The sequence below is a fragment of the Mytilus trossulus genome, chromosome 6 (genome assembly GCF_036588685.1).
Source record: "Mytilus trossulus isolate FHL-02 chromosome 6, PNRI_Mtr1.1.1.hap1, whole genome shotgun sequence".
In the NCBI taxonomy this organism is placed as follows: Eukaryota; Metazoa; Mollusca; class Bivalvia; order Mytilida; family Mytilidae; genus Mytilus; species Mytilus trossulus.
The window spans coordinates 29054313-29076287 of NC_086378.1; the positions used below are offsets into that span (position 1 = coordinate 29054313).

A 21975-nucleotide genomic window follows, 5' to 3' on the forward strand; every position below is an offset into this window, starting at 1 on the left:
AACTAGTAACCACAGACTTTTGCTTCCAAAGAATTGTTATATAGCCGTCAGTTGCAAATAGGAGGGTCTGAAGGGGGGGTCTGTTATTCTGTAAACATTTAATCTTCACCCCTTTTTTCAATATTCTTAAAAAAATTAGCCTATTCTTTATGTTTTACGCATTATTCTCAAATTTTTTCCCCAGTTTTATTTAATCTTAAAAAAAAGTAAAAAACATTCTTTTAAATGAATGAGAACGGTGATTTCGAAACAACAGTAAGGCTTTCATTTGTTTCTCAACAATGACGTGTTGATGTGTATTGTTCTGCATAATTAAAGTGCTAGTTTCTCGAAGTAACAAGTCCAAGTTCTTATCAGTTCTTTCCAGTGATTTTGACTACACATAAGAAGATGTGGTGTAATTGCCAATGAGACAACTCTTCAAAGAGACCAAATGACGCAGAAACTAACAACTATAGGTCACTGTACGGAATTCAACAATGAGCAAAAGCCAACTGCATAGTCAGCTATAAACAGGGGCGGATTCAGGTTTTTCGAAGAGGGGCTGTAAATTATTTTGGGCCTATTTAGGACTTAAAACATAAAATAAGTGAAAAATGCACTTTTTAAACAGTTCCTGGCGTGGGGCATGCGTATTTTGTAGTTGCTGGTAAGGTGTAAGGGTTTGACATTTAAGATGATGTATCTCCCTATCAATTTCTATCATTGAATGATAGTTTGGATCCAAGAACTATGTACTGATACATTTAATGTGTGATTTGTCAGTAAAACATAGGCATGGAAAATTCTCGCACGTTTGTTGTAAGCTAAGTTAAAATAACCTCACAGAGTTCTTGTTGTTAACAAGATATACGTTGGGCTATTCGATTGAATTTGAAATACGACCGACACAAGTTAAAAAAAAAGACAAACAAGCAATTCTTATCCAAATGTTTGGTTGATATGTTTCATCCAACAACATTAAGGGAAGTAAAGGGTTCCAACTCAATCAAAGGCTAATAATGAGTCTGAAATGACAATGAATTTATGAATGCAGGCCGACAAATGAAGACATAAAGGCCACATCCAGCAGGCAGGTTGCAGTCTGGTCTTGAAAAAAAGTATTCCATATATATATCAGTTCGGCGAAACAGACATTACGGTCAGACATGAAAACCCCTGCCACAAAAAAATATGCCCGCTTTTATTCATCATGTTCATTTAATGCTTAATAATTCTGCTGGGAATTTTCGTTTCTAATAGCAAAAAAGTGGACAAGAATTTTGTTTTGGGTCTAGAATTTTTGTTTAAGGCAAAAATCAGAGTTATTTTTTTCTCTCTCAAATATCTAAGACTGTTTCCTCAAATTAAATGGTTCGTACTTACGACTTTAAATCTATATAGAGCTTATACTGACTGGGAATTTTTATTCAGCTATATTATTTTAAAATAGACTGGGGCGTTTGGGGTTAAACAAATTTCCGTAGTTAGATACTATTGCTGTGGAACTTTTTTCATGAGAGTGTAATAGCCTATAGAGCATTACTTTCTGTTTGGTAGAATAGTGAAAAAGAAGTCAATATGTTCTTGCTTAATCCTGCATGTGCCATGATTTAATAATCGTCTACAGCCTACGCAATTATTAATGTGTTACTGTAATTCGAATTTCAAAATGACTGAGAGACGTTTTATTCGACGTACTGGAGGTCAACTCCACCATATCGAATCACATGACTTTGATAATCAGTAAATTCCAGCGAAAAATATCTCAGTTATAAGTCAAGAATTGTCGTATAAAAATTAAAGAGCAGTACACGGGAAATGGCAAAGTTCACCATGTTCACAAAGTCTAGTCTGATTAATCATTTATAAAAAAAAAAAAATTCCGGGCAAAAGGAGGGGGCGTACGCCCTCTTCGCCCCCCTTTGGATCCCCCACTGAATTAAAAGTCCGAGTAGAAATATCGAAAACCAGTTCACATTGACTGAATCCTATTGTCTGTTATCACGAAACCAAAATGGTTTATCAAGTTTGTTTTCACTTTTATCATATTTTTACAATGATAATTTTGATAATTTTCTTTAAATTTTAAGAAGGAAAAATTCTGTTAACAGTTAATTATTAGCGTTTTCTTTTATTAATCATTCAATATTCATTATATTTTTAGACCACGAATTTCTCTAATCTTTATTTTTTTGCCCATTATTCTCTTATCTTCATTTTTTAAGGGCATTATTCTCTAATCATTTAACCCCATCCAAACCCTCAAATAGAGGAGGCTCTCGAAAAAGAAATAATTGGACATATATCTCTCTGCTGTGTGCAATTCTTTTTTCTAATAATTTATTAATTATTTTGGTTGATCCATATCATAATGTAAAAGAAACCAAAATTTGATTTGCACAAGTAAGTTTTTCCTAGGTGACTGCGGTCTGATACCGGATCTGTCGAACATAATTTATACATAATTGCTATTTTTAAAGTATTCGGGATTTCCGATTATTCTACTTTCACTATCGTCGTTAGCGCACGTCACACCTAGACGACAAGTCAACAGGTATGAATTAATGTAACAATGTGCGATATTATATTTCTGCATCCATTTCTTTCAGTATTATCACTGTATAACAATGACAATTTATTTAAGTCGAATTTATTTTTAACATCTAAGATTTACGTCCTTGCTAGTATCATATGTCAAATATCTACAATTTGTCCGTTTGTTGTCCACATCTCTCCCCTTCGAAATAAATTATAAGGTGATGATGTTTTTATTTAATATTATGTATGCAAACTGGTAGATTGCTCCGTTATTAGGAAGCTGTGTTACTAACGTATTTAAAACGATCAGATTTAAAATGACAATCCCAATCTGAACACAAAGGAAGTGCTAGCTAGGACACCAAGAAGCATATTATTATTGTTGGAGGAAGCCTAAAAACTCAGAAAGAACTACCGAGACACCACAGAGATAGCTGAAGATTGATCTCCAGGTCAAAGTAGGCTTATGATATGGACTTTGACCAGTCGAGGCCCGCAATGTAATCATTCAAGTTTAAACTCGGTACCAGAGAAGTGTGGTGGGTGAAAACAACCTTTGTGACGAACTGAAATATCCAGCGTCCCGAATCAGGAGCGAACCTGGCACCTTCAGCACTGTAGTCATCGGTATATTAACCACAAAACCATAGAAACTAATAACCCATACTGGTATGCATCTGATATATGTTCATTTATAATGGAATACCATAGAACTTTCCAAACTTAATTCCACTGAAATATTAATCTTATAATACCACCAAATATTTTCCTGTCCTTCAGCACAACTTTGAAGCTCTTATTCCGAATAAAAGACTGTAAAATTACAAATTCTCCATCATCCTGAATATCATATATACAACTTGTACATTTAAATTACATTTCTGCATATATGTTATCTTAATCTTTATTTATCAAAATTTTCAACTGAAGTAACTTGTCGAGGTAATGTATATTCATCTGTTTATGCTATTTATTTTATTTTTGATTGTTTAATTGTGCAAATCAGTGGTTCTAGCTATTATAAAGTGTGCAATTGTTTATATCACAATTTTCTAGATATCACTTCACATTTTTGATCTGTATATCTATTTTGACACAGTAGCTGCCTTTCAAGTGTGTCTTAGTATAATTTTATGTACCACATTTACATAAAAGTTCAACTTTGGACGTTGTGAATATTATAATTAAACTGTCTCGAGTGGAGAAATATCGTAATACACTTGTTGCAGTAGTGGAATATATATTTATCACACTGTAGTCAATAGTGGGGTGTTCTTACTTTTTTGTGTTTAGCCAAAAATGGAATGATATTACAGAAATCATATGTTAATTGGAACTACTGTGTTGAATCTTCCTTGGGAGTTCGGTATTTTTTGTAATTTTACTGCTATAATATACCCGCTTATGACTATAATATCTATTGTTTTGTTTGATTTGATTAGAGACTGTCGATATAGCATATGTACGTTTGTTTTCTACTGAATTATTGCTTTGTCTGTACATGTTATTGAACAAAATAAAACTTTTTGAATCAATTTAAGCCTTTAAAGGAAACATATCAGATGAAGGTAGACTGTTCGATCTTTGGTATTTGTTGAATTTGGTTTTATACTTTGAGATAATACGTTAACAGAACAAGTTGGATATGTGTCTTATATATATATATATTCTGATACTGTTACTTGTCTACATTTAGCATTTCTTTGTTATTAAGATTAAACGTCCAGTTGTGGTTGTCTGATTTTTTGTTTGTTTGTTTAGATCTTTGCTTTTGTGATGACACTTTTCTTTGGTTGTAAAGTTTAATGGTTTAGTTAACTGTATTGTAAGGCATGGTTTACCAAAATTTGTAAATTATATGGATAATGACTTGTTATCATGTCAATCAAGCGTGAAACATACACCACAAAGAGTTGTTGACAGGGTTCGTAACGTGTTAAGAGCATGGTACTCTTTTTACACCCGAGGCATCGGATTTAATCCCAATTCTGACCGGACGTTGTGCACTGCCAAACTGACTCCACACTTTGGCAAGCGGTTTACTGCCGATCGAAAGAAGACCAAGTGACCATATTTCAATTCTCCAGTCACCATTGGGGGTAAATCCTCTCTGTACATAGTGGGGATTGTTTCTCATTTTTTTGTATAAAGTCTATTTGGGGCATGTGTTATGTGTTTTCACAGAACATGGATAGCACAGTTGCTCTATAGTTCTTGGAGTCTGTCTTACTTCCTTTGTTAGATATAATAATAAAATATTCTGGTATTGATATACTATGTATGATGATATTCACACAGGATAGTAAATAATACGTGAAGTTTTCTCCTGCATGTACTATGTGTTCAATTGATAGATCAAAACTACCATATGATGTTTCTGTATTAGTAATAGATTTTAATGCTTCAACAAGTTCTCATCTTACTATTGTTCTGTTTGAAACTTGATCGTGTAGATACGTTATTGCTTGGTAATCTACACCACATATGTTTCTGGTGCTATAAATCGTATGTAGTATTCTGAATTAGTTCAGTTAGGTTTGTTTTTTTAAAATATTCGTGACAACCTTTTACCACTTCCTCATTTTTGTCTCGCCTTGACGGAGTCAAAAAGCGAGACATATGTATGCTGTTTCCGGTGTCGGCGGCGGCGATGGCGTCAACAATTTATTAGTTTGTGATTAGCTCAGTTTTATGGGGAACCACTGGTGGTAAGTCAATGATAATTTAGTATGCAGATGTACTACCATTGCAATATCTCATTCACATGGAGATTATTTGGCTCCGCCCTTCATTCATGATCTATTGACTTTGAATGGTTTGCTTACTTTAAATGTATTAGTTTGTGATTAGGTCTAGTTTAAGGTCAACCAAAAGTGGTGCATCAATCATACTTTGTATGCAGTTGTATAAGCATTGACATATCTTATTTCCATGGAAATTATTTGGCCCTGCCTTCTCAATCATGGTCTATTGACTTGGAAACTTTTGCTTATTTTACATGTATTAGTTTGTGATTAGGTCAGTTTATGGGAAGCCACAAGGTCAATGATATTTGGTATGCAGTTGTATAAGCATATGCATATCTCAATTCCATGGAGATAAACTGGCTCCGCCTCCTTCATTGTCCTTAGTCATGGTCTATTAACCTGGAATTTTTTCTAAGTAATCATGTTTAAGTTTTTGATTAGGTCAGTTCAAAGGGAACAATTAGTGGTAGGCTAAAGTTAATTGGTATTCAGTTGTATAAGCATTGGCACATCTAATTTCTATGGAGAATATTTGGCCTCGTCCCTCAGTCAGTCCAATTACTTTGACACTTATCGTAGTTTACTTGTATTAGTTTGTAATTAGATCAGTTTAAGATGAACTGCTAATTTTAAGTCCCAGAGTTCCAAATGGTGAAGTTGAAATCATCCCTTCGTAAATTTTACGGACGCCATTACGAGTTGGTTGACCGTTATGGAATAACCGTTTCACAAATGATATCGGATATGTTCCTTACGTCGTAACTACAATCCCCTTCCCTTTCATGAAAGTGACCTACCGAATTGGACTATTTACAGGGTTTGTTATCACATAAACAACACGACTGGTGCCACATGTGGAGCAGGATCTGCTTACCCTTCCGGAGCGCCTGAGATCACGTCTAGTTTTTGGTGGGGTTCGTGTTGTTTATTCTTTTGTTTTCTATGTCGTGTCATGTGTACTATAATAATTGCTTGTCTGTTTGTCTTTTTCATTTTTAGCCATGGTGTTGTCAGTTTATTGTAGATTTATGAGTTTGACTGTCCATTTGGTATCTTTCGTCCCTCTTTTAAGTCACTATTTAATATTTGTTATGCAAATTTATTGACATTTTCAAGTTTGTTCCACATTGACTTTGAATATTTGCATAAGTTGTGTAAGATGTTAAAGTAAATTGCTATTTTGATTTCAACATTTGCATAATCAAAATTTCTAAAAAGGCGAGACATATCTTTGTGATAACAGTATAATTATATGTTTTATCTGATACATGCAGATCTAGAGATGCAGATCACTGATAAAGACGTTTTTTTCAGTAGCGGATCCAGCCATTTTAAAAAGGGGGTTCCTAACCCTAGACAAAAGGGGGGGGGGTTCCAATTACATGTCCCCATTCAAACGCATTGATCGTCCCCCCCACCACTGGATCCGCGCCTGTTTTTTTGTTATTTCTTAGTTGGTATATATTAGCCTTTTAGTATGTGTGTTTGCAGCTACCTTTCTGTCTTTCTATATTATATGTTTACGTTTGGTGTCTTTTCTGTTCATAATTTAGTTCTAAATAGTTTTCCAGTTTCCTTTTTATTAACAACCGATGGGTGTTACGGGTAATTTAATCTTCAGTCTTTTTTCATACGTTTTTAGCAGAGTATTTCTTTGTTCAATGTATTTGAAAGTACTTCCACTGTGTTCATTGTTTGTTAAATCAAGGACATAAATTAAATTTTTTATCGTGTTGCTTTCAAGTTGTTTGTCCCATCTAATTCTTGATTGCACGTTCCATTGAAGTATATCTTTCTTTACAAACTGACAACGAAGTGCGATCTTGTTTCTTATTACGTCCAGATTCATTGGCATTCACATGAATTAGTCTCATTTGTTGAAGAAAGAATCCTGATACTCTCTCATGCTACTGTTTGTTCAATATCTCTTTGTGAGGAACATTGATGTGTATTTGTGTTTGCATCATGCTAGCTGAGTTGATCTCCTATGAAGTCAATATATTACGGTCAATTTGAAAAGAGGATTTGATTTTTTATTTCATTGGTTTTGATTATAAACACACAAATTCGTATTTGTATATTTTCTTTCAGTTTTTTCTTATCTTCAATATTTCTTTTCTTTTCTTAAGTTTTTGTTCTATCTGTTTTAAATCACCCTTTGTGAGATCATTTGGTAAAGAGGTACATAGGAATGTCTGGCAGGTGAGTATTCTCAGAATCAACAGGCTTATTTTGGCTAACCCTCCTGCTGATGCATTGTATGAAGTTTTTCTTGATTTGAAGCATCAGTATAATTTTTTGTGTACATAGGTGTCATAAAGATTGTTGATAAAGAGTTGTCTTCTGTAATTAGGTGCAAGGCCATACCCTATCTGGTTTTTGGGATCATTTAACGATGTACTTGCCTTCGTTAGGGACGCTGCTGTCAGATCTTTTGTTTGTCAATCGAAATCAATGCAATGTTTATTTCTCAGCTTGAACAGGTAAAATTCAAAACCATTAACGTTATACTACTGTTGTCTTTAGTTACATGGTTGGTCCATTAGAATTACGTGAGTTGTTGAATAAGTATTATTTTGGAATGCGTGTCCTAAACAAGTTAGTTTATATAAATTATTTTGTATAATTTCTCATTTAGTGATTTGAAGGTCACTAGTCGGCATTTAGGACTTCATCTTTAATGATTTTATGTATTTTGTGATGTCATCTATAATAAAGATGTTAATATTACAGGCGTCACTTACTGAGTCACTATCCCGAAAATTGCACCAGATGGCCATACACATATGATTTTTTTTTCTTGCGATGTTGTATTAGAAATTGTTTAAAATTCAATCACTAGCCGAGGTAAGCATACAAAAGATCACACGATTGCACCCGAACCATACACGAAAACAATGAAAATATGTGAATTTTTATAACGATGTGTATACGCAGGAGACACGAAAACAGTACGATCACTATACACTGACGTTTTGATAGTACAATGAGACACGAAAACAGTACGATGACTATACACTGACGTTTTGATAGTGCAATGAGACACGAAAACAGTACGATGACTATACACTGACGTTTTGATAGTGCAATGAGACACGAAAACAGTACGATGACTATACACTGACGTTTTGATAGTGCAATGAGACACGAAAACAGTACGATGACTATACACTGACGTTTTGATAGTGCAATGAGACACGAAAACAGTACGATGACTATACACTGACGTTTTGATAGTGCAATGAGACACGAAAACAGTACGATGACTATACACTGACGTTTTGATAGTGCAATGAGACACGAAAACAGTACGATGACTATACACTGACGTTTTGATAGTGCAATGAGACACGAAAACAGTACGATGACTATACACTGACGTTTTGATAGTGCAATGAGACACGAAAACAGTACGATGACTATACACTGACGTTTTGATAGTGCAATGAGACACGAAAACAGTATGATGACTATACACTGACGTTTTGATAGTGCAATGAGACACGAAAACAGTACGATGACTATACACTGACGTTTTGATAGTGCAATGAGACACGAAAACAGTACGATGACTATACACTGACGTTTTGATAGTGCAATGAGACACGAAAACAGTACGATGACTATACACTGACGTTTTGATAGTGCAATGAGACACGAAAACAGTACGATGACTATACACTGACGTTTTGATAGTGCAATGAGACACGAAAACAGTACGATGACTATACACTGACGTTTTGATAGTGCAATGAGACACGAAAACAGTACGATGACTATACACTGACGTTTTGATAGTGCAATGAGACACGAAAACAGTACGATGACTATACACTGACGTTTTGATAGTGCAATGAGACACGAAAACAGTACGATGACTATACACTGACGTTTTGATAGTGCAATGAGACACGAAAACAGTACGATGACTATACACTGACGTTTTGATAGTGCAATGAGACACGAAAACAGTACGATGACTATACACTGACGTTTTGATAGTGCAATGAGACACGAAAACAGTACGATGACTATACACTGACGTTTTGATAGTGCAATGAGACACGAAAACAGTACGATGACTATACACTGACGTTTTGATAGTGCAATGAGACACGAAAACAGTACGATGACTATACACTGACGTTTTGATAGTGCAATGAGACACGAAAACAGTACGATGACTATACACTGACGTTTTGATAGTGCAATGAGACACGAAAACAGTACGATGACTATACACTGACGTTTTGATAGTGCAATGAGACACGAAAACAGTACGATGACTATACACTGACGTTTTGATAGTGCAATGAGACACGAAAACAGTACGATGACTATACACTGACGTTTTGATAGTGCAATGAGACACGAAAACAGTACGATGACTATACACTGACGTTTTGATAGTGCAATGAGACACGAAAACAGTACGATGACTATACACTGACGTTTTGATAGTGCAATGAGACACGAAAACAGTACGATGACTATACACTGACGTTTTGATAGTGCAATGAGACACGAAAACAGTACGATGACTATACACTGACGTTTTGATAGTGCAATGAGACACGAAAACAGTACGATGACTATACACTGACGTTTTGATAGTGCAATGAGACACGAAAACAGTACGATGACTATACACTGACGTTTTGATAGTGCAATGAGACACGAAAACAGTACGATGACTATACACTGACGTTTTGATAGTGCAATGAGACACGAAAACAGTACGATGACTATACACTGACGTTTTGATAGTGCAATGAGACACGAAAACAGTACGATGACTATACACTGACGTTTTGATAGTGCAATGAGACACGAAAACAGTACGATGACTATACACTGACGTTTTGATAGTGCAATGAGACACGAAAACAGTACGATGACTATACACTGACGTTTTGATAGTGCAATGAGACACGAAAACAGTACGATGACTATACACTGACGTTTTGATAGTGCAATGAGACACGAAAACAGTACGATGACTATACACTGACGTTTTGATAGTGCAATGAGACACGAAAACAGTACGATGACTATACACTGACGTTTTGATAGTGCAATGAGACACGAAAACAGTACGATGACTATACACTGACGTTTTGATAGTGCAATGAGACACGAAAACAGTACGATGACTATACACTGACGTTTTGATAGTGCAATGAGACACGAAAACAGTACGATGACTATACACTGACGTTTTGATAGTGCAATGAGACACGAAAACAGTACGATGACTATACACTGACGTTTTGATAGTGCAATGAGACACGAAAACAGTACGATGACTATACACTGACGTTTTGATAGTGCAATGAGACACGAAAACAGTACGATGACTATACACTGACGTTTGATAGTAAAATGCGATCGAACGTTGCCACGAATCCATCACGAGATAGCCCGATGGTACAAAACTTCGGCAAGCCATGGGAAATTTAATATAATTACATTATATGTTGGTCTTTTACCCTCACTAAACAAGTCATTTTAGTATATGTAGTATAACGTAATCAGAGATTAATGTTTTTTATAATTAGATTGCAACCGAGGTGGATTAAACTTGGGATGTATAGCTAGATATACCTCTCACTTGTATGACAGTTGTATAAAATTTCCACTATTTTGACATCGATTTGTAAAAAATTTAAACATACATTATTGTAAAAATGTCAAAAAATAGGGGTACAGCGGTCAACATTGTGTTATGATCATAATTACTACAAAGAAACAATATATTAAAAGAAGCACAAAAATGTATATAGACAAAGCACATTAGCAAAAATAAAAGACAAGAATACAAACAATTACCATAGTACAATAACACAATGACGTGATGTTTAAGTACAGAGCCACGTCATATGTAAAAAGAAACACAAAAAGGCATATAGACGTAGCACCTAATAGCAATAGGGCTAGTGTCTTCGGTGTATGGAAGGACTGTAAGGTGTACATGTCCAACTGGCAGATGTCATCTGACCTTGACCTCATTTTCATGTTTCAGTGGTTATAGTTAAGTTTTTGTGTTTTGGTCTGTTTTTCTCATACTTTATGCAATAGATCTACTATATTTGTTGTATGGAATGATTATAAGGTGTACATGTCTAGCGGGCAGATGTCATCTGACCTTGACCGCATTTTCATGGTTGAATGGTCAGTTAAGTTTTTAAGTTTTGGTCAATTTATCTAATACTATATGCTATAGGTCAACTATATTTGGTGTATGGAAGCATTGTTAGCTGTTACAGTACATGTCTGCTTGGCATGGTTTATCTGACCTTGACCTCATTTGAATGGTTCATTGGCCTTTGTTTAGTTATCTTTGTTAATGTTAAGTGCATGTGCCAGTTTTTAATAAAGCTTTATACTTAGGACTATCAACATAAAATCAATTATAAGTAAAGAAGGCGAGACATTTCAGTGTGTGCACTCTTGTTGTTGAATAGGTACAATTTGTGTACTCGGTGCAATTCTGGTACTGCGACCTGAAGTCTTTGACAAAAGTGAATATACCATTACAGCATGTGTTGAAATAAAAATCAAAACATTTTTGTTTATAAAAACATTACATAGAAGTTTCATACACTTCTATAGCTCTTCGCTGCGTTCTCTATGCAGCAACTATTGTTTTGTTATTTGGTCGTGTTTTTTTAGTTTTGTTGGATCATGACATGGCCAGTTTGTTTTCGACTGATGAATATACCTTTGATATCTTTTGCCTCTCTTTACATTGATCTATGTATTTCAAAAACTATATGTTATGCCCATATGAAATACAACATATGTGACTACTTGTTTTTTTCCTTGCCAATGTTCAAACAATACATTAAACAAAAAAGGGTTTTATTACCTTGAAGTATGATGACTGAATTATCTAAATGTTGTTATATGACTTGAAACATAAAGCTTTGAAAGTCTCAAACTAAATTTGCTTTGGTTATAATAAACATCAATATCGAATTTTAATAGGGAGCTTCCAAATAAAAGCTTCTTTAAAGCGGTTACTGGTATTACTGTATGTCAGTTCCTGCTAGTATAGTCCTTTGTTAATGCATGTTTTTCATTGGCATTTTTTCTTTGTCACTTTTGTAACCTATTCTAATATCGAATTCGGATTCCTTTGAACTGCTTTTATTATACGACCGCCAAATCATTTGCGTCGTAAATTTGGTATCACGTGTCATCGTCGTCGTCGTTAGCGTAGTCCGAAGACACTAAGTTACCCGGACAATAACTTAGTTATAATGAATGGATCTCTATGAGATTTAAACACAAGGTTTGAAGGAAAGTTGGGATTAATTTTGGGGGTTATGGTCCCAACAGTTTAGAAATAAGGGGGCCAAAAGGAGTCGAAATGAGTTATTTCTAGTTTCCAGACAATTACTTGTGTGTTAGTGTATGGATCTTTCTGAAATTGTACCACAAGGTTCTATACCCAAAAAGGAAGGTCGGGATTGAATTTTTGGGTAATCACCCATGCTGTTTAGGAGTTAGGATTAAAAAAGGACCAAAACAATACTTTTCTAATACTTTGTATACCTTGCTTATTTCTTGAGCAATTTCAATGGGGTTTTATTCGTGAATTCTTGTTTTTATACGACCGCAAAAAGTTTGTGGTCGTATATCAGCTGACTTATGTTCTCGTCAATTTATTTTCCTGAGAAAAAATTTCACCGGGAAACAATGTAATTGTAAAACTGGTAGCCGATGGAAAACCATACGCACCGTACTTCTGTTTTCGCAGACTCTGTATACTGATTACATTACGTAACACAAATCACAGATAATTTATTAATAATTTTTAAATTTTAAGAAAAGGGGTGATTATCATTTTTCATAGAGTGATTAATTATTTTCTTAATGATTCTAGTATATAGTAGGGGAAACATTAAAATTGAGAATGGAAATGGGGGATGTGTCAAAGAGACAACAACCCGACCAAATAAAAAAACACAACAGCAGAAGGTCACCAACAGGTCTTCAATGCAGCGAGAAACTCCCGCACCCGGAGGCGTCCCTCAGCTGGCCCCTAAACAAATATATACTAGTTCAGTGATAATGAACGCCATACTAATTTCCAAATTGTACACAAGAAACTAAAATTAAAATAATACAAGACTAACAAAGGCCAGATGCTCCTGACTTGGGACAGGCGCAAAAATGCGGCGGGGTTAAACATGTTTGTGAGATCTCAACCCTCCCCCTATACCTCTAACCAATGTAGAAAAGTAAACGCATAACAATACGCACATTAAAATTCAGTTCAAGAGAAGTCCGAGTCTGATGTCAGAAGATGTAACCAAAGAAAATAAACAAAATGACAATAATACATAAATAACAACAGACTACTAGCAGTTAACTGACATGCCAGCTCCGGACTTCAATTACACTGACTGGAAGATTATGATTTCATCATATGAACATCAGGCACAATCCTTCCCGTTAGGGGTTTAGTATCATACCATCAATAAATATATTCAAACATGAGGATAAATTGTTTGGAAAATTGTCCTAACGGACAGAATGACAAACAAACTAGTGATCACTAGTGAATAGGCGGACATAATGCAAACTTGTTTGACACTGAGACTACTACAACCATTACCACTATTATTGTAGTCTCAGTTTGACATAAACAATGTTTCCCCTACTATCTACTAGAATCATAAATAGAAAATAATTAATCAATCTATGAAAAATGAATATAGCCCCCCTTTTTTTTTAAAATTTAAACATTATTAATAAATTATTTGTCATCTGTGTTACGTAATGTAATCACTATACAGTGTCTGCTAAAATAGAAGTACGGTGCATTATTTTGTGCGTATGGTTTTCCATCGGCTACCGGTGGTTTTAAAAATTACATTGTTTCCCGGGGAAATTGTTGGTCTTTTGTGGATAGTTGTCTCATTGGCAATCATACCACATCTTCTTTTTATATTTTTTACCACATAAGGAAGGTTGGGATTGATTTTGGGGGTTATGGTCCCATCGGTTAAGGGGCCCAAAAATACATTTATCTAGTTTCAGGACAATAAGCTATGTTTAGGTGTTTAATAACTCTGAAATTGTACCACAATGTTCATACCATTAAGTAGAAGGTTGGGATTTATTTTAATGTTTCGGGGCAAACAGTCTAGGAATAAGGGGCAAACAAGGGACCAAAACAAGCATTTTTGAAGTTTCGGGACAATAACTTATGTTCAACTGTATTAATCTCTCTGACATTGTACCAAAAGGTTCCATATAATAAAGGGAAGGCTTGGAGTTAGTTTGAGGTTTATATCCTTGAACATTTAGGAAAAAGGGGCCAAAAAGAAGCATTTATCTAGTTTACAGATAATAACATGTGCTTGAGTGTATGGATCTCTATGAAATTATACTAAAAGGTTTCTTAATACAAAGAAAAGGCTGGAATTGAGTTTTGGGGTTCTTGCTCCAAGGGAGGTTTCAATAAGTGAGGGGCCAAACAAGGGGCCACAATAAACATTTTTTGTAGTTTTCAGTCAATAGCTTGTGTTAAAGTGTATACATCTCTCTGAAATTATACCATAAGTTTCCATACTACAAAGTGATGGCTATAGGTGTAATGGATCAAATCATTTAACAATTAGGGGCAAAAAAGGGGAAACAAGTTTTTTCTGGTTCAAGAAAAATTTAGACAATTTAAAGCAGTGTAAGGGAGGTAATCCAATTCATATTAAAATTCAAAGAACCCTGTTATATATATGTCTGATTACTTGATTAACTCCCTGACACTGCTTGAAAATTATGTTAAAGGAAGTGACAATTGTCTTGAGATGTGTAGCTGTATGTTTTTTTAGAAGTTACTGTTAATTAATATTAATTTTAACCATGACTGTAAGTTATTTTATATTTTAATACTTTTAATATGATGTATTGAAATGAGTAGTTATTGTTGCCAACTTAATTAGAAATTTTAATTTAGATTATTTTTGGAATTAAGGATTGGGGGAGATGAAAAAATGTAGAGGAGCAGGGGGAAATTTTTCTCATTTCTGATTTCAGAAATTAAAAATATTTTTCTTCAAACATTTTTTTTTGAGGGGATTTATATTCAACAGCATAGTAAATTGCTCAAAAGCAAAAAAAAAATTTTTTAAGTTCATTAGACCACATTCATTCTGTGTCAGGAACCTTTGCTGTGTCAATTATATAATCACAATCCAAATTTAGAGCTGTATCAAGCTTGAATGTTGTGTCGATACTTGCCCCAACTGTTCAGGGTTCGGCCTCTGCGGTCGTATAAAGCTGCGCCCAACGGAGCATCTGGTTTTTTAATATGCTGAATATAACCGTGAATTAGGTTTTTGGAATTTAGTCCCCGTTTTTAACTGGTCCACCTGGGGTCTAAAATAAAACTTTGTTTGATTTTAACAAAAAAATGAATATATGGGGTTCTTGACAAAACATGAATATATCGGGTTGTTATCCATTCGTTTGATGTGTTTGGACTTTTGATTTTGCCTTTTGATTTTTGATTTTCCTTTTTGAATTTTCCTCGGAGTTCAGTATTTTTGTGTTTTTACTTTTTGATATGCTAAATCTAACCAAGTATTTAGATTTTTGATTTTTAAGCCCCGTTATCAGATTGATGACATTGAAAATGGTATAAATTTGAACTTTCTTTGATTTCATAAAAAAATGAATTATTGGGATTCTTTGATACGCTAAATCAACCCATATATTTAGATTTTGGATATTGGACCATAATAGGTAAATTTTATATTTTAAAGTTAGTAAGACCACATTCATTCTGTGTCAGAAACCTATGCTGTGTCAAATATTTAATCACAATCCCAAATCACAGATGAATCAAGCTTGAATGTTGTGTCCATACTGACCTCAATTATTCAGAGTTCTACCTCTGTGGTTGTATCAAGCTGCGCCCTGTGGACCATTTTATTTTATAAGACCACTTGATTGGTTTATATTGCTAAATGTTTTATTCTGTGTATTAATATATATGTGTTTTAGAGAAGCTGATGATATGGCGACAATGGCTAAACAGAGAAAAAGTCATGTAAACATCAGACCACCACCTAAGTACCAGAAAGCAAAGCTGGATTATGAGATCGAAGAGGATGAAGATAGTTCAACAAGTTCACAGACGCCATCAATAGACAGAACTAGAGACTTGCCAAACTCCATTGACGAAGACAAATTGAGGAATTGGGAAGGAAAGATTTTGGGATCAGCATCAGGAGTATTTACCTTTAAAGTATCTCTGTAAGTATGATTTGTATAATTTATAAAATGGTTTATTAAGACTAAAAGTTAAATTTTTATTTAACATCGAGGCGTAATAGAAACTCTTTGTCTTGATTCAGGTGATAATAAATTTAATCACGCAAACTTTATTATATAGAGAGAAAATACCATTATGCTTTCTTCCCGAGTTAAAACTGAAAAAGTTGCAAGTTCATCTTTTTTAATTCTTAGATCCTTGAAGACATTGTAATGCTGATTTACAATAACCCTTAAAAAAGGCACAATGTGTTTACCACATAGTCAACAAATACTGACGAATGTGTACCACCATGGTAACATAATCCAAATTAAAGGCTTCAAATAAGGATATCCTGGTCTCAACATACAAATTGTTCTGAGCAAGACGTCATTACGTGTGCTCTCGTTTTTTGGAACCTATATCAACATTTTAACTTGTGATTTATTTATTTTACATAAAAGAGGGGTGAAAGATATAAGAGGGACAGTCAAACTTATAGATCGAAAATAAACTGACATCGCCATGGGCTAACAAAGAAACAGACAAACAATAGTTTATAAGACACAATATAGAAAACTAAAGACTGAGCAACACAAACCCCACCAAAAACCGGGGGTGATCTCAGATGCTCTGGAAGAGTAAGCAGACTGATCCTGCTCCACATATAACATATGTCGTGTTGCTCATGTTATTATATAAACCCGGGAAATGTTCTGGCCACATACCATAATTAATTCCTCTATCAGTTCTTTATAACGTTTTGTATCATTAACAAAATTGCACCATGCACTTTTGTCATTTTTGTGTGTGTGTGTAATGTATAGTGCTAGTCCAAATATATATCCAAAATTCAGAAAGATTGAAGCAATCACTTTGAAAATTTAGCCAATACACATCCATACCCCTATTGACAAGTCAAGAGATGTTCCGAATACTGTAAATATAACCTTTTTGCACTTGGCCTAATCACTCATTCCATATCAAAATCAGTTTAAATACAACATCCAAATATTTATGTCACCTCTCTTCTTTCATTTGCACCCCAAAAAATCTTAAAATGAGTGAGGAAGGGAAAGAAAAAAAATAATGAAAAATACACTATAATTAAAAGGAACTATATTGGACAACGAAAAGCGGGGTCATTAATTGTGGTCTTGGACCTTCTCATTCGGTAGGTCACATTCGAGAAAAGGGAAGGGATTGTAGTTACGACAAAAGGAACACATCCGATATTATTTTGGAACGTTTTTCCATAATGGTCAACCAATTCGTGATGGCGTCCGTTAAATTCACGAAGGGATAACTTCAACTTTACCATTTGAAAATCTTGGTTTAATATCCTTGTGAGCAGAGCTTGTGAGCAGCAACCCTCTATTAAGGAAATTGATAGGATATACAAGCCCGGTAATATCGTATCAATTGGGAGATATATACTCCTTGATAGGGGATTGCTATTCACAAGGAAGCTATTAAACAAAGAGTTCCAAATGGTGAAGTAGAAATTATCCCTTCGTAAATTTTCCGGACGCCATCACGAGTTGGTTGACCGTTATGGAATAAACGTTACACATATTATATCGGATATGTTCCTTATGCCGTAACTACAATACCCTTCCCTTGTTACAAATTTGATTTACCAAATAAGACTATGTACCGTATATTTATAACATTAGTAACACGACGGGTACCACATGTGGAGCAGGATATACTGACCCTTCCGGAGCACATGAGATCACCCCAAGTTTTTGTAGGGGATCGTGTTGCGTAGTCTTGATTTTTCTATGTTGTGTCTTCTGTACTATTATTTGTCTGGTTCGTCTTTTTATTTTTAGCCATGGCGTTGTCAGTTGTGAGTTTGACAATCCGGGGGCCCTCTGGTATCTTTCGTCCCTCTTTCGCTTCCTAAGAAGTTCCTGTATGAAGTGAGGCTCATAATATTAAGATATACTAATTTGGAACATTATGATTACTTGTGGAAACGTTATAGTATAAAGTATGCGTAGGCTGCATTTTGATTCAATTCAAAGTATATTTAAAACAATACAATACGTGTAGGTAATCACTACACCTTAGGATAGGAGACCAGCATTGATCAGTTAAAATTTAATGTGACATACTTACTTTGTGGGTTAATTCAAGTCCTTCTTTTTTTTAAATAAAAACACCCATAATATCAAAACTTGAATAAGTTGATAACTAGTATAACATGTATAAACACACAGCATTACCACAAAAGAAACCATGTTTCAAGACAAAACTGTTCGATGGTAGAATAATTATTTGTAACAAAGAACCGATGCACTAACAAAGTTTTTAAAGGAATAGAGCCTATTTTTCTATCATTGTATAACTCGAGGACGGTTTACCGAGGATACAGTCCTACACACAGCCCCCAAATTGAAAAGTTTTACAAAACTACTGTTTAGGTAAAAACAACATAAAACCTAAGTGGATGTCAACATTCATTAAATGAAATTTGTCTCAAATTTTATATTTAAATAGCCCATCCGAGCTCACCAATGACAATGAGGCCCGGTGTTTCTGCCGTATACAATATATATACAAATATATTGACCTGGAACTGGAAATTTTGTTTAAAATTTAAGAATTGCAAATGTTATATGATATTTCTTCAATCATCTTTTCAGACCAGCTTTAATGTTAGCAATAGCTGTAGGATATTACATAAAGATTGTCGAAAACCACTATGAACATAAATTCGAAGAGTTAATGCAATATGGAGATAATTTGAAAAAAATAAAGACACTTTCTGAAAAAGTTCCGTCTTTAGAAGACCGATTATCCAAGTTCCAGGAAGGATTAATACAAATTGATGAACGTGTGATTGGTATGCAAAGAGAAATACGTACAGCAAACGATAAATTAACAAACGTAGAATCAAGAGTTAGTTCAATATCGGATACCAGTAGCAAACTAGAACACGATTTACCAATACAAAGGAAAAGATTTGATGAAATGGAATATAAACTCAATAAAATGGGCATTAATATTTCCGATATATCAAAAAATATTACCTCATTTGAAGATCAATTAAATGCTGTTAAGGAGCAAATTACAATGACAGAAAAAAATCAGACATCTCTGAAAGGTTTGCTTAACATAACAGTTGAAAAAGCCGAAAATGTCCACAAACATGTATCTAAAATACAAAATATGTATTCTGAAATACAGGTTCATTTGCCTATTATAGAGAAAATCAACAAATCTGTTACCGTGATAATGACAATTCATCAACATCTTCCTCAACTTCAAAGGCGCCTTCGTGGAAATAAAATTCGAATCCATGGTTTAGAGCTGGAGGTTAATAATACTGAGCCAAGATTTAATGCTTTAAAGTTAACATCAGAAAGTGTAGGCAAAACTGTTAATCATGTTAGGGATACACTGACAGATATTGAAACGAAAGTAAAGCTGTCTCAAGACGATCTATTTCAGCTAAAACAAGGCATGTCGAACACAGGAAACATCTTTAAGAATAGACTGACAAAATTAGAAGAAGATTTGGAAACATCTAATGGTAAAATTTTAAAGAGGACAAGTCAATTAGATACTGACATTTCCTCAACAGAAGTTAAAATAGGTACCATGATTGTCAAAGTAGACGATTACATGGGGAAACTAGGAAAGTTTGAAAGTTATGTGGATTCCCTCAGCGCTGATGTTAATAAGATGAAACCAATTGTTGATTATGCTGACCTTAAGTTACCGGAACTTGATATAGACGTTAGAAATCTGCAGTCACAAAATACGGGTATGGTTTTTGTCTCATTTGTACCATGTAATAACATTTAATGTTTTTATTGCAACTAAATGAGTTTTGTTATTTATAGCAAATATAAATAAGTGTTATGAAGGTATAATGAATCGTCACAGTTGCATTTTCATTTTCAAAATCGAATAATATGCAACTCGTATCAATGAAAAAATTACATAGACTGTCTGAAAGCAATGAATCTTGTACCTATGTCTTTTTGAAAATCGATCAAATACAGATTTCAATCGACATAACAAATCTTATTAAATTGCTTTTGGTCGTTTAAATATTTAACAAAATTTACCACATAACTATTTTTTTGTCTGCATTTATCATTCATGAATTTAAGATGTTTTAGTAGGGTTTAAAGATTTGGGGTAAAATTGGCAAACCTTTATTGCTTTTGTTTGTATCCTGAATTTAAATCTCGAATTCGGTTTCTTTTATGATACTTTTAATTTCAGAAATGTCCACTGAAAGCTTTTTAGATTTTATTACAGTGAGTTGACAATGGGTGTTTCTGTAAAACTTTACCTATAGCTCAACCTGTTTTTTAAAATTGAAAAAAAATACAATAGGGACATTTAAATTGACCAGTTGGTATTGTTAGATTTAAATCTACCTTGATTCTACCTATAGATTTTTTATTCACCTATTCCAACCTTAAAGCATGCTTTTTTCCTGATTTTATTCTTTACCTTGGATTATTCTATTAAAAAATTGATAGGGAAAAAATAGTATTGGTTTTCATTGTTTTAAATGCATGATTATATGATTTATATAATTTTTACCTAAAATTCTAAATCAGTAAAAGATTAAATCAACTACATGTTAATATGTTTGAAAATTTAAACTTTTTTACATACTTATTGCTTCTTTAAAATTCTAACCCTTATACATAGTATTGTCCAGCTGCCAGTGAAACAAGAAATAGCTGTTCAGGTGTTTACAGTTTAAATTTTCAGATGGATATGTTGTTCATTTCTTCACATGACCCTTCAAGATTTCCATTTTGGATTATTATTTTATTATTTGCAATGTTTGATATCTATTGGTATCATTGTGCATACAATATTGGATTTATTTTATTTGAATTCACAACTCAGACTTTTTAAAGTAATTTTGTTTCTTAAAATGAGATTTTTTTCTTCTCAAGAATTCATTGTCATGAAGGTATCAAGGAGGAAATAATTCATTCAAACTGTTTTGTGGGGCTTACATATGATTTTGTACATGTAAATTTCAAATAATTTTGGAGTATACCTTGTCAGTGTTTTTTCTTTGAAATCTGCTATTATAATAGTCTGTTAGTAGGACTATTGTGCATAAAATGCTGTGTTCACTCTCGGAAATTTAAATTTCACAAGATGGGATTAAGTTATGTTGAAGATTAAAAAAAAATCAAAATTGGTATTCAAGTAGAAGATATAGTGTGAGCACATCCACCATGTTTCTGTTGCTTTAAGTGTGATTTTAAAAACATTCATTATTAATTTTGGGATCTATAATTCATCATTTAAATGGGAACTTGGAAATGAATAAAAATGTTGTATTAATGCAGTGGATATATACACATGGAAAAAAGTATTGCAACACCTTGATTTTTTTAAAACTTGAACAATCAGCCTTTTTTTTGGATGAAATATAATAAAATATGTGTATAA

The 21975-nt window shown here is 33.8% G+C and overlaps 1 protein-coding gene across 1 annotated transcript in view; it reads left to right on the forward strand.

Moving 5' to 3' along the window:
- Positions 1-2481: 2481 nt before the first annotated feature.
- LOC134721060 (uncharacterized) overlaps positions 2482-21975 on the forward strand; it is a 29586-nt gene continuing 10092 nt past the window's right edge. Inside the window, exons 1-3 of the mRNA XM_063583768.1 lie at positions 2482-2536; positions 16284-16535; positions 19185-20308. Coding sequence (XP_063439838.1) covers positions 16297-16535; positions 19185-20308 — 1363 coding nt within the window. The 5' untranslated portion in view covers positions 2482-2536; positions 16284-16296. The remainder of the gene's footprint in view (positions 2537-16283; positions 16536-19184; positions 20309-21975) is intronic.